Source organism: Thermobia domestica, chromosome 3 (genome assembly GCF_964235325.1).
Source record: "Thermobia domestica chromosome 3, izTheDome1.hap1.1, whole genome shotgun sequence".
NCBI lineage: Eukaryota > Metazoa > Arthropoda > Insecta > Zygentoma > Lepismatidae > Thermobia > Thermobia domestica.
This window is the reverse complement of record NC_137456.1, coordinates 57,439,131-57,457,019: the sequence shown is the minus strand read 5'-3', so window position 1 is coordinate 57,457,019 and position 17,889 is coordinate 57,439,131. Positions and strand designations below refer to the sequence as shown.

Here is a 17,889-nt window from a genome sequence, read left to right as displayed (position 1 = left end):
GGCTGCTATGCATTTGTTCTATGTCGCCAGATCAATGGAAGTTAATTACTTAGTATACGAAGACTTCTTTCGTTCAACACAAGTGTAATATTTTACTGCAGTGCATGCTATTTGTAAGTAAGCATCTTTTATTTTAGTATGACTTTCAACATCGAAGCGAACGAGAATGCCGACTGATTTTTCTCTTTTTTTCTGTTTTTTTGTCGAAAACAAAGAAGATAACCAGATAAGGGACAGAGGTTAAAAGAAACGTTCAGGTGGTAAGGTCAACACATGCACTTTACAGATTTCGATGAATTAGAACTTGCTGTACTACAAACAAAAACGAGCCTGGAGATTTTTGCTCGGAACGTAAACTATTGCAACATACGGTATTTTACAGTCGGTAACTGTTGTCGAGAGATATTTTGGTTTCACTTGTGGCCACCATCAACTCACCCTTTGTCGATCTATAGCAATACCACTCTGTGGTTAGGGAGGGCCACTAGGGAGGCCAAGAATTTGAGCAAGGGACCTGGTCCCCCAGGCCCTCCCTTGGCTCCGCCACTGGCATTGATTCAATTCCGCACGATTCAACTCCGGTGATATCGCATTGACAAAAGTGGACTGACCCAGGTCTACCCATAGCTATCAATAGCTACGGTCATCCTGGGCTGGAGTATCAGTGCGAAAAGGTCTGTTTTATTTCTATTTTATGTCTAGTTTAAGCGAATTTAAAAATGGCCTTGAAGCAAGAGATAATGAGTAGAAACGTGTACAACGGAAAAGGATATGACGTTACACAAGTTGCTAATTTAAAAACAAAATAAAAGCGACTGCGTAAGAAGCCAATAGACGTCTGTACATGGGATCCACGTGCGATTAAGAAAAAGTGTGAATTTATAGATTTCTGAAATTTTGTAACTATAAACATGGAGACAGAGAGTAATGGAGATTCAAATAACAAGCCAGAAGTTTACCTCCCTGGTCAACCAATGGAAGAAGATGAGGAACTTGTAGTTGACGAGTCTGCTTATGTGCTTTTGCATGAATTTCAAACAGGTAAATAAATAATAAAAATAATATTTTCTGTCTGTATTCGTATATTGTCAGCAACAGAGGTAATAGAAAATGCCAAGTACATGTTGAAACAATTCGTGAAAATCAGAATTTTCTTACGATTTGCACATAAATACCCCGTCCGGGTATACGGAATAGAGACTAAAGTGAAAATACATTAATCTGTGATTGGTGGCCACTAAAAAGCACGAATTCTACTTAACCGAGTCAGCACAGAGCGAAGCTGGGGGCCCACGAAGGGATGCGTCCGAAAGGAGGCGCGTCAGTGACGGTGGTTATACCGCGTAAGCAGGGGTAGTGAAGCAAGTGAGCTGGGTTATGACACGATAAAGCGCGTCATATTGTAAAGTTTTTTCAGCGTCATGGTATGTTGAAACGTAAAATCAAGTGTGAGAAATAAGTAAAAATTCTAAACAGACGAATTTCTTCTCGCAGCGGGCCATTTGTGCCCGGGAAACCAGTAAAGCCGTTTTGAAGGTAAGATTTATTATGATTATTTATGTGTTTTTGAGGGTGAAAATTATTGCGCATACTTTATGTATATTTCCATTATTCTTATTTATGCGTATGTCCCCAGTCGCTGGCGTGTCTGCTCCCTACGGACGCACCACCGCTCCGCTCGTTCCCCCCCCTGCTGCGCTCAAGTCCGGAGTAGGTTAGATAGCATTAGTGGTATTTAGTGGACACCTAACACAAGTGGGTTAGTGGTTTATGCACTAGCTCTTCATTTAGTGCATGTTCTTGAAAAACCTTAAAATGCAATAAATGTGTGAAAATTTTGTAGAACCCTCTGCTCGAGAAATGCCGAAAATAGTATCTAGTACAGTAATCTTTCATATGCACTTACTTATTTTATGCGTCGTAAAGCACTTGTATTGATTTTACACTAGTAGTTCTACGCTTTTAAATCTAAAATACAGTTGTATTACTTTGGATTTAATTCTATCACCTGCAGAAATTTCATGTGTCTTTTTTTGTATACATGTGTCTTTTCATGTAAAATATTGAATTTTACCTGTAAATCTTCCAAAATGTGTGCCAAAAGTATACCAACACGCAGTGGCGGCCGGTGGATTGTGGTCTCGGGTGTTGCAGTACGAACGATTGGAGATGAAAGACATAAACTGAACTTACTGATTAATCAGTTTAACTTTAGATGCAAGTACTATGTGGCATATGAAAATAAATAAAATAATGTTTAAAAGAACTAAAAATTAATGTAGAAAATTTTATCAGATTACTCACCTTATTTAAATAGAAAGTCCATTCTTCTCTCTTTGATTGCAGCAAATCTGTCTATTACACGCTGGTTGAAGTCTGGTATACCCATTATCAAGTCTTTTTCAATGGAGAGCATAGCCAATGCTGATAACCTTTCTTGAGACATCGAATTTCTTAAAAATGTCTTAATTCTTTTCAATGTGGAAAAACACCTTTCTCCTTCTGCTGATGTCATAGGTACAGTTAATATCAACTTCAGAAGCTTTGTAGATTCACTGAATGATTTTTCTAAATTATTCTGGACAATGAATTCTAGCAAACCCACAGCCCCCGACAGGGATCGAAATTCCTCTGCAGCGTAGATTGAAGACAGTTCGTGACAGAGCTTAGTGTTGTCGAAAAAACTGTAAATTGAACACACTTTATTGACTGTTTCTCTCGGAAAATTTACAGCATACTCTGGAAACATATCTGGTGAAAACAACATTGCTGCCATAAGATGTCCTGTGAATTTAAACCGGGTTTTAGCTTCGCAAATTATAACATCACATACTTCTTTAGCTTCTCTGTTCCATTCTGTACTGTCACTCTTCCTCTTTTTTGATTCTCTCTCTGTAGATTCTATTCCCTTGTTCCTGTCGTCATCAATTTGATTTCTTATTGCATTAATGTTCTTTTCAAAGTTTAAAATCGCCTGTTGTGCAGAAGAAGGGTCAATTTCTCTCTTTTGAAGCTGCCCAAACAAAATTTCTACAAGTGGCATTATTTTGCTGAAGAAAGATAGCCAAAAATTGAAGTGGTGACTGATAAGGATTTTTTTTAGGCCATCAGCCTGGTGGATTGTATTTGCATTTTTTTATCTCATCCATCGTTAGTATCTTATTCATGCACTGGATGATGTCTTTTTTATGGTCAAATACGGTATTCACACTTCTAGATATAAAATTCCAACGAGTATTACTTGCCCGAGGCAACCGTTTCTGAACTATTGAATCCAAAACTGCGGTTCTCTGTGGACTACCAGAAAAAAATGTGCAAATACCTTGTAAATTAGAAAAGAAAACTCTTACATTTCTATTTACGGAAGCAGCTTTGCTCATAACCAAATTAACTTGATGAGCGTAACAATGTATATATTCGGCACTAGGAAAAGTGTCTTTAACTATTGCTTGTACCCCCCTAGAAGAACCAGACATAACAGATGCACCGTCACAGGTTTGTGCAATTAATTTGCGTGAATTTTCATGAAGACCTAACCTTTGGTTTTTCAATTCTGCAAGCAAATAAGAAGCTAATGTTTCAGCATCGTGCTTTGGTGGTGAAATAAAGTTCCAAAAGCGTTCTACTGGTTTGCCCTTTACTACGTACCGAAAAACGATAACCATTTGAAATATATTTGAGATGTCACTTGTTTCGTCGGCTATAATAGCCAGGAAATCAGCTTCTTTAATTTCATGTGTTATTTCTTCCTGACAGACTTCAAACATTACTTGCAGGAGCTCATTCTGGATCGTTTTCGACGTCCCTTTAAACACTGTAGCTTTTTCTAAATGATTTCTCAAAGCAACGTCTAACTCTGAACTGAAATCTATTAATCCTCTAAATACTCCCGGATTGGAGGACAAGTCAGTTTCATCGTGCCCTCTTAAAGCAAGTTCAAAAACGCCACAAAAACGAACACAGTTTATGATAATATTCAGTACGTACCTGTTATGTTTGACTTTTTCATTGTGTTCTTCCAGTTTTCTCCTATAAGCACTGTCCAATTGCGAAGCAATATTTACTTTTCCAAAAAGTGTGAATTTTAAAACACTTCTCAAATGTGAAGCCGAAGATTCGTGTTTTTTTACGTTTGAGCATAAATGGTTTAAATCTGTTACGCCTGATTTTGTCCACGACTCTTCACCACCAAACAACAAACACGGAAAGCAAAATAGTGCATTTTTTACTTCGCACCCACACAACCAATCATTACTATTGTATATAACTTTTTTGAACACTCTCCTGAACTGCCTTTTACCTGTTTTTATGCTCTGCACTATATCTAAGTCTGGCATTGGCCTTCCAAGTTCTTTAATCGCAAGTTTCTCCTCAGCCGAGAGCTGGGAAAATGACTTCTTCTGTAAATTATTTACAGAATTCATTGTATAGAATTGATTCAGAACTGTAAATCACTCACAGAATTAGAACACATATACAACGCAATCACTGAAAAACGAAACACACTCGAAAGGTATATGAATCAGGAATGCCACATATACACCCACACATACGTGCATGAAAGAAAAACAACATTCCAAATCATCAGTCTTCGTTGTAAGCACTGCACCATGAATGGAATATAGAACGTTGCTCCCACATGAGACTAAACAATGCTTATTAATGTTATACGTTCTGATAAGCAAATTCTGAACCTGCCAAATGTAGGGTCAGCATGTAACAGGAGCCACAAGGAACGCCAAAACAAACAGCATTGCTAACCAATTCCAAATGCACTGTAGCGTTTTTCATCACAGTTGTATACAGATAGTCGACAGGAGTATAAAATACATTTATTTTATGAAAGAATTATGTATATACAAAAATAATATCCACAGAGTGGGAGATGTTTTACAATTTTTAACATAAACGTCTGGTGCTATAATGCTTTGGAAGGAAGAAATGTGATCTTTTATTACATTAACCCAGGTTCTAAGGCATAACAGATTTTTTTTCTTGATTGGCAATTCTTGTCAGAAGCAAAAGCACGCATGGTTGCTAGTTAAACGAATTTCGTTGTGTTTGGAAATTTAGAAAACATAGTAATTCTTGAAGTATGATTCTTTGAGTTGACTTTAAGTTTAATGTCTCGTTCAGCAGTGAGGCTACATGACACGTGGACCTACTGATTAACGTGGAATCCGAACCACTTGAGTTCCCACCGGGAATCGAACCCGGGTCCCCCGTGCCAAAGGCGCGTACGCTAACCGCTTAGCCACGAAGGAGCTCAAGTATGATTCTTTATATTGATGTATTAAAATTTTATTTATAAATTACTCTGCTGCTGAACGGGACGTTAAATTCAAAATCAACTCAACTCATAAATTATTCTACAAGAATCCTTCATTATCTACATAAGCTAATAATTAATTTGTAAATGTGTGTTTACTTTCATTTGCTTTCTAAGCTACTACGTATTTTTTTCTTATTTTATAATTTTGTGATTACTTGTTTTAAAAAGGCATCATTATATTGGTTTGCTTCAGTACAATCCCGTAATTTAAATATATGAAAGGATAAAAATGGATTTCGTTTGTTTCTTGATAGTGTAATAAAATTTAGAAATCTTTCGTAGTGCGAAAAGCATTCTCGTTCACTAAAACCCGTGCCGTGTTGCAGGAGCACTGCAACGACCAGTCCCTTTAACTTCTGAGATAGGGGAAAGGAGACTTAACATTCGCTCCAATTCCCGCGCTGAAGGAATCTGGTCGTTGTATGCTCGCTGCAACGCAATATAAATTAGAGACTCTTGATGGGCTGTTTTCTCGTTTTTGAAAATGGATTAATGGATTTTACAGTTACAGAAGTAAAAAGTATATTATTTAAAATATATATGAGAGTAAAATAAAGTAAAATTTTTCATTTTTTACTACTACTGTTAATAATAATTTTTCTTGAAAAACTTTGGTCGTTGCGCAACGCTGCAACACTACCATTAGCCGCCACTGCCAACACCCGTAACCAGCAGTTGTTATTGTCATGTTGGAAAGCAAACGGGAGTTAAGGGAATAGATGCCGAAGGCAATTTGCAAAGTGATGATGTGTAAAGATGAAAATTTGCGAATGCTGTCCGATACGTAGGAAATGTGTGTATTTACCATATGAGGTGTTTTTCCTCTATCTTCATTTTATGCGCATATCTAAATTCACTGATTGCCTACAGCGCTGGTCTACCTGCTGTGCGCATGCCCTAACTCTGTTACATACATTTCTCACTTTTAGAAGCCACCTAGCGCAAGTTGGAGTTAAGTTCCGTTAAAAACTATGTACTAAGTGAGTGAACGAAAACAAATCTATTCTAACTTGACATATTTATAGTAATTGTCGTTGTTAAAAAGCTGACTGGGGTAAACGGAATAGACGCCAGCTTTTCGCTACAGAGTAGTTCTAGTATTTTCAGGTTGAAAACGTGAATTTTTTGTCATTTATGAGGAAATTCATTGTCATTACGTGATAAAGTGATTCTTAAGAATTCTTCGGTTCACATTGACTTCAGGGGACTTTACAGTTTTGTGTGTAAATACTGCGTCCGGAAATTTACCATAAAAATTAGTGTAAAGAACAAACCAAACTGTACTAGATGACCACTAAAAAGCATTAACGCTATCTGACCGAGTCAGGACTGGAGCGCAACAGGGGGACCCTAGTGGAATACGTCCGTCGAAAATAGGCGCGTCAGCGATGGTGGGTATGCACATAGACGAAGATGTCGCTAAAAACACTAGGTTAGGTACCTTTCACTGCCAATGTAATTTCACACCATCAATACGATGTTCATACTTGAAATGCAGGGTGGAAAACTCATGATTTGTTTTTTAAAAAAAAACATTTTTGATGATTTTTTTTATTTAAATCGATTTATTTAATTATTTAAATCAAATCTTTCTCCTCGTATAATACAAGTCGCGAACTGAAGAAAAAGCATTACGAATTAGTATTAAATGCCAATTATGCCATTTAAGTGAAAGTATTGGGGTTTAATTTTGAATTAATCCCCAATCGTTAACCTATATCAGTCCCAAACAATGTTTCTTAACAATTTTAAATTATGGCTTTTATTTTTTTTTAAAGTAAATTATAGACTTTCAGTCAAGCATCATCCCCATTTATCCTAGAATCATGGTTCATACCTCATTCTCTTCAGAATAGAACAGTCTTTAAAACGGTAACATTCATATTTTCCCTATCCTGTCTCTGAAGCGGAAAATTTTGAGAGAAATCGGGATTTTTTCTGATTCTTTTTCAAATTTTGATCCCCTCTGGACTCTCCTGTGTTAACGCACAGATCTCGAAATCAACTGAGAAATACTAAGACTGTACTAAATGTGTGTACAAAATTTCAAGCTTCTATCTTCAATAGTAAGGGCGGGACAATATTCAACAATAAGCTAAGAACATCCCCACAATACTCCAGGTGACCCGGATGTAATATAAAAATTTCCTCAGACATCCCTATTTATCCTAGAATCATGATTTGTACGTTATTCTCTTCAGAATAAAACAGAGTTTCAAACGGTACCATCCAAATGTCTCTATCTGAGGCTGGAAAATGACGAAAAAAAAGGATTTTCTGTTAAGAAATATCCCCTTTTTAACTTTTTACCCCTCTGTACCGCATCTATTTAAAGGCAAAGATCTGAAACAAATCTGAAAAATACTAAGGGGTGCAGTGAATGAGTGTCCAAAATTTCAAACTTCTAGATGCAAAAGTAAGCCCGCGAAAAATAATATTCCCAAATCATGGTTCGTACATTATTCTCTTCAGAATAGAACCGCCTTTTAGATGGTACCATTCGTATGTCTCCATCTTAGGCGGGAATATCACGAAGAAAGTCTTTTTTTTTTTTTTCTCATTTTTGCCTTTCTGGACCTCCCTGTTTTCACGCAGAGATCTGAAATCATCTGAAAAATACTAAGGGTTTACTGAACGAGTGTGCAAAATTTCAGTCTTCTGAATGCAAAATGTAGGCCCGCCAATAAAATAATAAAAAGGCACAACAAAAAATCTTTTTCTTAAATTTATGACGTCATCACATCCTATGTCTCGACGCAGGGAGGCGTGAAAGCATATGTAAAGTGTTCTACAATGCCTTCAGTCCTGAAAAATCGAAGTATAAAGCTTTATTGGTACTTTTTTTTTAATCGAATAATGAAGATTTTATCCTATCACCTAAAAGTAGGTGATATAATTTAAAAGGTTAAGCGTTAAGGAAAAAGCACAGCAACGCTTATCCAAGTGACACTTTTTTCCACAAAAGTTACTGATATTTGGCAAGGGGATATTTTAAAGAAAATTGTAACTAGCTTACGGCACGAAATACATAAATTTTGCCTAAAGTTATAAAATCTAAAAAATTTCGGGGAGGGGATAGGACACTTCTAAATACGCCCTATTATCTGGGAACAAATATATAGACGCGCTCACACAAGAATCTTCGTCTTAAATTCGATGGTGATTTCCCTGTTGGAATAGTTAACGGATTACAATATAAACCCAATGTTATGAAGAGAAGAAAACAGGATTGCCCTGTTACCCGTTCAAAACGGGATTTTCCCTAATCATCCTCTGCATGACACTTGTTTTCATAGTATGTTGCACATACTGTACATTTGAGTCTCATTGTATTACGATTATCAACTTCCATAATCGAAATAACAGAAAAGAAACGGGACTTTACTTATTTTCACTTTAAATTATTTCAGAATTTGGTTTAAATCAACGATTTTTATTTAAAAAATCATGTGATTTAAATCAGACTGATTTAAATCAATCCACCCTGTGCAAATGTAACCGTTCCTCTAATTTTCAGTTTCTTTATACCTTCCTACATTTGCCACACTTTGTGCTCATTACCGCTCCATATGACGCAATAACTTTTTGTTCATCAGCGTATGTTGTTATAAAACTCTCAGTGGAAATATCACATGCAACTACCATCTTTGATTGCTGGGAATTAATTTGTTCATTACACCATAATGTCTGACTTCAGCATGCCTTCATTCAGAATAGTACCAACGACACGCAGCTTCGAACACTTAAAAATATCACATTGCATTTCTTTTATTAGCGTGAATTTCATGTAAAATAAACCAATTCACCTTTTCTTTCCAGCAAATTTTACGTATTTTTCACGTTTCTTTATCTACTCTCCGCCACTTAAACCCAAATGTCGAAATTGGTTAGTGGTTTTTCCACTATAGGCTATATTCGACCTTCTGCGTCGACGGGATTTTGTCACTCCCCTCCCTTCGGAGTCTCAGGCCTCGCACCTTCCATTTGATTTCGAAACAAATGCCCTTATATAACCATACTTAAAGGGACATCACCCCATTGTCCGACTCCAATTTCATTTTATATATATATATATAATGATAGAGGACATGTATGTATTATTTGTTATGACGGAAATTTTTGCCGCGGTGCATGTTTTCTATTTTTCTATAATTTTTAAGAGTTGTGATGTGGTTATTAGAAATTACTTCAGAAGTCCCTTAGTACCCTTTGTAAACGGAGTGTTAATGAAAAGAAACAATCATGTAGGGAAAGTCGTATGGTAGGTGTGACCTTGACGGCAGCCATCTTGAAATCCGCCATTTTGAATTAAGGTCGAGTTTTTGAAATGGGAATAGGGTAATATGATACATAATTTCGGGCTAGAATTTAATCAGGAAGACAATGGTGAAGTTAGTTTTAAGATACGCCCATTTGGGGAAAAGTTACAGGCATATTGTTTATACTTACTATGTTCGTAAGTCCCTTACCTCCGCTTCTAACCCGCGTATTAATGATAATAAGTGGATAAAAGCTTCGGTAATACATATTATGCCTAGAGGGAAGTGATACGATAAGGGTATCCTTGATGGCAGCTATCTTGAAATCCGCAATTTTGAATTAAAGTGAAGTTTTGAAAAATGAAAACCATAGCGTGTGACACCTCATTTTAATAGTAAATTTTCCCCAAAAGCCAATACTATGCTTATTTTTGTTCTATAGTTAACTAGTATGAATTTAGGACTGCTTCTAATGTGCACCAAACGTCCATTATTTGATCTTTCAAATTGGCAATACTCCTAATTTTCATCGCATGTTTTATGATTCTAACTTGCACTTTGCAATTGTTGCCATGGCTCATGTTTTCTAAATTTATTACATCTTTTAAGTGTTGCGATTTGTCAGTTCATGAATAGTGTTGGGATAAGCATCCAGCAATCTTTCTGACTTTTGAAGACTTGCAATGTAATTATTTATTTTAAACCAGAATACATGAGGAACCTATGGACCTATGTGACGTAAAGTAATACAAATGAAATTATACGAACACAAAATTATCAAGAAATGTAACCTATAGGTTGCGCAAACGACAAACAATAAAATATTTTTAATAAATACAACTTTAAAGGAACAGCAGTTATGATAGAAAATATCAAAGAGACATAATGACTGTTCCCAACACACTGTTTGTACCATAAACATAGTATGAAAACAGATAACTTGTTTATTGTTTATAAAGAGGTGTAACTTAATCGACTTCCCGATCAATACTGATTATAAATCTTACAAACATGAACCATTGACAACAATTACTAGAAAACGAACGACTTTTTTGTCTGACTAGCTAAAAAAATTGCCATAGAAAATAAATAAATAAATATACAATAAAGAAATAAATGTAAAACAAAACAAAAGATCATTGATTTACACAACAATCATATTTCGTTTTCCTTTTTCAAGTGAATTTTCGTTTGATTTCTCGTCTCATCTACTATCCATTACAAGCTATGTCTTCGGTATTACCTGAATGCAAAGTTGGAGTTGTTTCGTTGTGCGATGATTCATGTCAGTAAACGAGTTTTTGAAGCGCAGATGTAGGAAATAAATAATTCCATGGCAAGTCTTCAAAATTCAGAAAGATTACTGGATGCTTATCCCAACACTATTCATGAACTGACAAATCGCAACTCTTTAAAAAATGTAATAAATTTAGAAAACATGAGCCATGGCAACAATTGCAGAGTGCAAGTTAGAATCATAAAACATGCTGTGAAAATTAGGAGTGTTGCCAATTTGAAGGATCGAATAATGGACGTTTGGTGCACATTAGAAGCAGTCCTAAATTCATACTGGTTAACTATAGAACAAAAATAAGCATATTATTAGCTTTTTGGGAAAATTTACTATTAAAATGAGATGTCTCATGCTATGGTTTTCATTTTTCAAAACTCCACTTTAATTCAAAATTGCGGATTTCAAGATAGCTGCCGTCAAGGATACCCTTATCGTATTACTTCCCTCTAGGCATAATATGTATTGCCGAAGCTTTTATCCACTTATTATCATTAATACGCGGGTTAGAAGCGGGGGTAAAGGACTTACGAACATAATAAGTATAAACAATTAATATGCCTGTAACTTTTCCCCAAATGGGCGTATCTTAAAACTAACTTCACCATTGTCTTCTTGATTAAATTCTAGCCCGAAATTATGTATCGCATTACCCTATTCCCATTTCAAAAACTTGACCTTAATTCAAAAGGCGGATTTCAAGATGGCTGCCGTCAAGGTCATACCTACCATACGACTTACCCCTAGGCGTTATATGTATCTACATGGTTGTTTTTTATCATTAACACTCCGTTTACAAAGAGTAGTAAGGGACTTCTGAAGTAATTTCTAATAACCACATCACAACTCTTAAAAATTATAGAAAAATAGAAAACATGCACCATGGCAAAAATTTCTGTCATAACAAATAATACACACATGTCCTCTATCAGAAAAAAAAAAAATCATTGAAATCGGAGCCGGACAATTGAGTGATGTCCCTTGTTAGTAAAAGCACAAGGATTAAGGACTGATGTGTATGTCTAGATATGTGAAACATAAACCATAATTTCTTGGACCTGCTCTGTGATACAAAGGCTAAACGCTAAATTGGTATTAGATCGATACCTTTTAAGTCATTAGAACACTAGTTTTGTCAAAATATTATAAATAAGGAACCGCTATCGCTCAGTAGTAGAGCGTTCACTTCTGATGCACCAAGTCTGATTCGATCGCAGTTTCTGCCAGGTGGCTTTGTGTTGGATAAACACCGTGTGTATGGGTTTTCTCGGGGTTTTCCCACATTTTCATTCCACCATTATCATCCATTTCATTATAAGTCTCATTATGTGAATCATGATTCCAACAGTGAGTTATTAAATAATAGTCTAGATATGCTACTGGTAGTCATGGTAGTCAGTCTCAGTCTCTCTTTCTCTTTCTTTCTTTCAAGCGCTAATTAGCATAAAAGTAGTGCACATTTATTTTTGCTTAATGAATGTGTTCCTTAAGCGGTTGTTGCGTAGGGATACCATATCAAAATTCAGAAAATACTTTCCTTTCCATTAAAAACTGTAATATTGTTTAAAACTTTTTAAGCAGCTTACCTTATAGTTAGTTGACGATGTTGAAACTGTGTTGGTTACAAGAACAGATTGATATTAGCCCGCAGGTCTCAGTTTATGTTCTTACAACAAATATGTACCGGTATAAAATTTTTCACAAGTCATCTGTTTTAAAATTAGATTTTACTACAATGATTCATTAACTGATTGTATTAATAGGCGATTTCTTTCTGTTGTCCATTGAGCATTTATTCGAGAGAACTCTCGTTCAGTCGCTGTAATATTGCTTGGAATTGCATCACATCACTGTTCATGGAGATATAAATTTGATTTACGTCAGAAATATGTGCGAGATCAGATCCAGTGTGAGTACAGTTATAAATGCATACCCTGTTATATGCTCTTTGGGGGCGCGGTGGCTCATCCCGGGTTCGATCCCAGCCTCCGCCAAGTGAACTTTGTGGTGGACAAACACCGTGCTCGTGGGTTTTCTCGGGGTTCTCCCGTTTCCTCCCACTTTCTTCATTCCACCATTTCACTCATCTCTCATCATCACCGTCTCCTTTAGCCTAACCGGCATAACTGTGGGACGTAAAACTCAAATATTTAATTTTCATTTCCTGTTATATGCTCAATTACTTACATAACGCAAACTGTTTAGAATTTCTGTCATTTCACGTAATTTTTTAAAGTCATAAATATAATCTGATTAATAGTAGACAATTTAAAAACGATTTAAATCGCTAAAAAGCCGAACGGGTGCCGACCCTATTGTAGCGTGATTATTAAGCTGTTGAAACTATAAAGGTGAATTAACACTAAAGGTTAAATTTGTGGTTGTTCTGTATGCAGACAAATTTCAGACTTTGGTGAGAAGAAACAGAATGTTAGCTTAATTTTTGGGTATTTTCCATAACTTGAAATAGAATTGTTACTTTTAATATTGTCATCAGTTAGATAATATGTGTTTGCAGGTGCCCCGTGCCTGAGTTTTGACGTTATTCAGGATTCGTTAGGTGACAAGAGAGAGGACTTTCCAATGACCGTTTATGTAGTGTCTGGAACACAAGCAGACAGAGCATACGAAAACAATGTAATAATAATGAAGGTACGTTAACTGAAATTATGAACCGTGTTGGTATGTATAAGGTTGTTGCTAATATGGAGTGTTCACAAAGTCATGTCCCTTAAAATTTGAACTGTTACAAATCGGCAATGAATCGTGTGGCATGAATGGGAATTGCACACGAGGAAAATGTGATTCTTTGGCATTATTCTTAGGAAGTGACATACGCCACATAAAGGCGCATGTGAAGAAGAAGAATGTCGTTAGGTGTGAAAACAGAAAGATGAAAAGACTTTCTTTGCTCGGAAACTGTGTCACGAGAACTACTTCTGTAATTTAGACATGGAACATGCTAAAATATCGAAACAAGTCGATATATTATGTTTGCAATGTATGGGTTTACAGCTAAATAACATTCTATGTCGTCAGTATGAGGACTTATTTCCTAAAAATTTCTTGACAACTACCAACACCAAACTGTAACTGTACGTAATCATTAAACTGTACCGACGATGCGTGACAGATATCTGTACGTTATAAGAAAATATAACAAATTTAAGTTTTAACGTCTGAAGCAAGTGTAGCTCATATAGTTATATGCATTTTGTATTGGTTGGTAGCACTGTCTCCACTGAATGAAAGCTCAAATTGTGTCGATTCAGGTCAAACGAAATCTTTCCTTTGCGTACGCCAAAGATGCCCGCCATTAACTCATGAAGTCTGTGGTTTTGAGAACAATGTTTCGTAGTTAACGGCGTCGTATGATACGCGACATGGAAGCGATGGATGGGCAATTACATAATGTAGTGGGAAAGAAAGTATCCAATGTTGCAACCATGTTAGTATGTAACTAGGTTTCACTAATTTTCCAAATAAAACTGTATTCCATGATTTTCGTTTCATATCAGCTTGTTTCGATATTTGACTACGTCCAATGTCTAAAACTACAGAAGTACTCGTTGTATTGGATTATGAAAACGTTTTCGGGCAAAGAAAGAGTTTTCATCATTTTTGTTTTTATACCTAGCACCATTCTTACCGTTCTCAAGTGTATTCTTATTTATATGGTGTATTTGACTTCCTCGTCGAAATATACCAAAGAATCATAGTTTCTTCGTGTGCAATCCTAATTTATGCAAGATATTTTATTTCTGAGTTATAACAGTTCAAAGTTCACGAGCAAGACTTTGTCAACAGACCGTGTATTTATGATAGATTCATCTTATTGTTGGAGCTTTGAACTGGGAACATAGCATTAACATACATAGTTGTAAGAGGTGTCTTGTGATTTGTATTTAATCAGTACTGATTTACTTGGTGTAAGTTTGTATTCTTTTTTTTTTTTTTTTCTGTTAATGGTTACTTTTTTAGCACTTACCCCAACCAAAAAAATTAATTCTCATGCTAGCTTATGTTCAATTTCATTGAAAATTAATGCAGAATTTTCACTTACCATCCATACCGATTGTTCCAAGCAGAATGATCATACAGATGGTAAATGAACACTGCTTTAATTTTATAATTAACGTGCATTAAAGCTCCCAGTTTATTATGGCTTTGAAGCTCAACATCATATTGAAATTTTATAATATACAGTTGTTAAAAGTATGTTTTCAAGGAGTACTACTGTTTACTTACTAATAGAGCGAATGGAATACATATTACAAACGGTGTTAATATGATTAGCTCCATACCCATAATTCTAGCTATTGGGTGCACCCAAAATTGATTGAAACAATAAATTCAATGGTCTCGAAATTTATAAACTTGCCAAGATTCTTGAAGTTTGCTTATTGAATAATTATTTTAAGTTTGAAGGGAAGTGCGATAAGCAGAAAGAGGAGTTAATCATGGGAAGTGCAATTTTTTTCCACTTAGTAGTTAAGTCCAAGTAGTTAATATAGTTATGGGTAACTTTGAATCTGGTATTTTGGAGTAGCTGGAACTAAAGTACATTAAATATTTTCGTTTTGGTGAAGACACGCTGATTGTTTATGAAACAGAAGAGGAATTACAATACCTGATTAGACAGCTAGAACTTATAATTCTAAAATCAAATTTACTTTAGAAAAAGAACAAAATAATTACATTAATTTTCAAAATTTAATTTTCTATAGGAGTAACAAGTTCCAGTCCAAAATTTATAGGAATCCTACTGCCCGCACTTGCTACATTCATAAAAAAGAATCTGAACATTCGTTAGATGGTGAAGACTAACATCTGAATAAACATATTTATAAGAACACATAGATTAATTGTTTTATTGGCCCGTCGAAATAAAGAAATTGAATACATCATTAGATTGGGATTAATTAATGGTTACAATAAGCCCACTATGTCTTAACTATGTCAATAGGTGAGAAAGTAGAAAAAAAGAACAAAGGGTTTCCTTTCCGTTATTTTCCAGCTTATCATACTGAATCCGGCTTATCATAGAATAGTTTAAAACATAATTTAGAAGTCAGCTTGAAACCTGATTGTTTCAAGGAGATACTTGCGACTGTTGAAGTGATATAATAATAATAATAATGGGTACAAATGTAAGAACGTCTTTTCATTACTAGAAGAACCATACAATGAATAAATAAATAAATAAATAAACCCACGATGGACCTTTGGCTGGGCGAAAGCCGAATGATTGTGTTGATATGACTGTACAGTCACGTTGAAACTATAATAGTTTTACATATATAGTACTCTGTAACCTGCATAATGAGATATGAAGACAGTTATTTGAGAGAGAGAAAACAGGCACACTGTACGTATTATTGTATAACGGTATAAATACAAGTATGTTGTTACTGTTAATAGTGCGTTGTTTGTAATTTTTTTCAACTATTTGCATTTTCAGATGTCAAATATGCACAAAACGTCGAAGCCGAAAACCGAGGACAAGGAGGAGGAGGAAGATGAAAGTGACAGTGAGGAAGAAGAGGATCCTGCAACACAGCCAAAATTTGAACATGCGATGATCAAGCATCAAGGAAGCGTGAATCGGATACGAGTGAGTAGACTATTGAGACACGTACTAGAGGTTTTTTTATACTTACGAATGAAATTGTGTTAGTACTCAGATTTAACCTAAATAGCTAATTTTCGTAGCTATGATATCCCATGTAGTGCTGCTGTATTGAGATCAGTCTATATGAAAATAAAAGTATCAAAATAGAATCTCAAGTGGCTGAGTGGTTTAAGAATTCTAACTCGGTGGCTTCATTTAGATAATGGATTTCAGTTGTGTGGGACGATCCGTTTCATTCGAGAAATTGGGTTGGAAAGAAACGAGGGAAATCATATCAACATAAAAAGTAGATTTACGCGTGCGTATGTCACTGAGTCGTTTTCATAGTTTAATAATGAACTGTAGAATCCTTGCACTAACCATATTTCGGCACATCACTGAAACCTTGGTCATATAGACTTTAAAATATATATAGAATTAGAATGGAACAAATTCGCCAATGCAAAGCAGTGCTAAAATATTTTGTCTCCTGGAGTAGTGACTCTAGTAAAAACGTGGATAAATTGCGGGTCATCTGTTCAGCAAGTGGAAGTTACCAATAACGGTAGATCTTTTTATTGAGCGTATATTCTATGTTAATTAGTACAGAGTTTCCACATAAAAGTTGTCCTGCTATACCGAATGATAAACACGTTTGAAGGATATTTACTTAGTCGTCCTCTTCGACGTTCACGTGGTGAGATTTTCTGAAGAGATTTCTAGGCCTTTCTATCTTTCGTTAGGTTTTTGACGTCCTTTCATTTAACCTTCCTTTTTTCAAGTATCCTTCTTAGATTTTCACCCCAATTTATTCTTGGCCTTCACCTAGTTCTCTTTTCAGTGGGTTCCGTCTCCCATACTTTTAGCGGGGTCCTGTTGTTCATTTTTAGTACGTGTCCTAGCCATCGCATATATGTATTTTCTATGTACGTTGTAAGAGCTGTTCCTTGTAGTGAATTTCTGAGGGTTCTGTTTCTAATTCAATTCGTTCTTCGTTTTTCCCTACTCTTCTTATGTATCTCGTTTCCATTGCCTGTAGAGGATTTTGTTATGTTGTTCATACTGTCCATGTGCAAGAGCCGTATGTTAGGGCTGGTACGAAGGTTGGTTTGTACGCAATTATTTTTGCTTTCTTTCTTATTTCTCTTTTTCATGTGAATCCTCTATTTAAAGCGCCGTAGAGTTTTCCTTCTGGCGGCATCCTATTTTTTATATCCGCATCGATCTTTCCCATTTTCGTTTATTATCAGGGTTTTGAGAAACCTAGTTATATATATAAAAAAAAAAAAAAAAAAAAAAAAAACTCTGTTGGGCAAAATTGAGTTTATTAAAATTTTATACGCATATTTAAAGCCATATTTCTACTTTAAATACCATTTAAGCATTCATGGTCTAT

At 35.5% G+C, this 17,889-nt stretch overlaps 1 protein-coding gene across 1 annotated transcript in view; it reads left to right on the top strand.

Moving 5' to 3' along the window:
- The first annotated feature begins 667 nt into the window (after nt 1–667).
- Nucleotides 668–17,889, top strand: part of l(2)09851 (WD repeat-containing protein 1 l(2)09851) — a 35,854-nt gene continuing 18,632 nt past the window's right edge. The window contains exons 1-3 of the mRNA XM_081750918.1: nt 668–1,041; nt 13,401–13,534; nt 16,344–16,496. Coding sequence (XP_081607044.1) covers nt 912–1,041; nt 13,401–13,534; nt 16,344–16,496 — 417 coding nt within the window. The 5' untranslated portion in view covers nt 668–911. The remainder of the gene's footprint in view (nt 1,042–13,400; nt 13,535–16,343; nt 16,497–17,889) is intronic.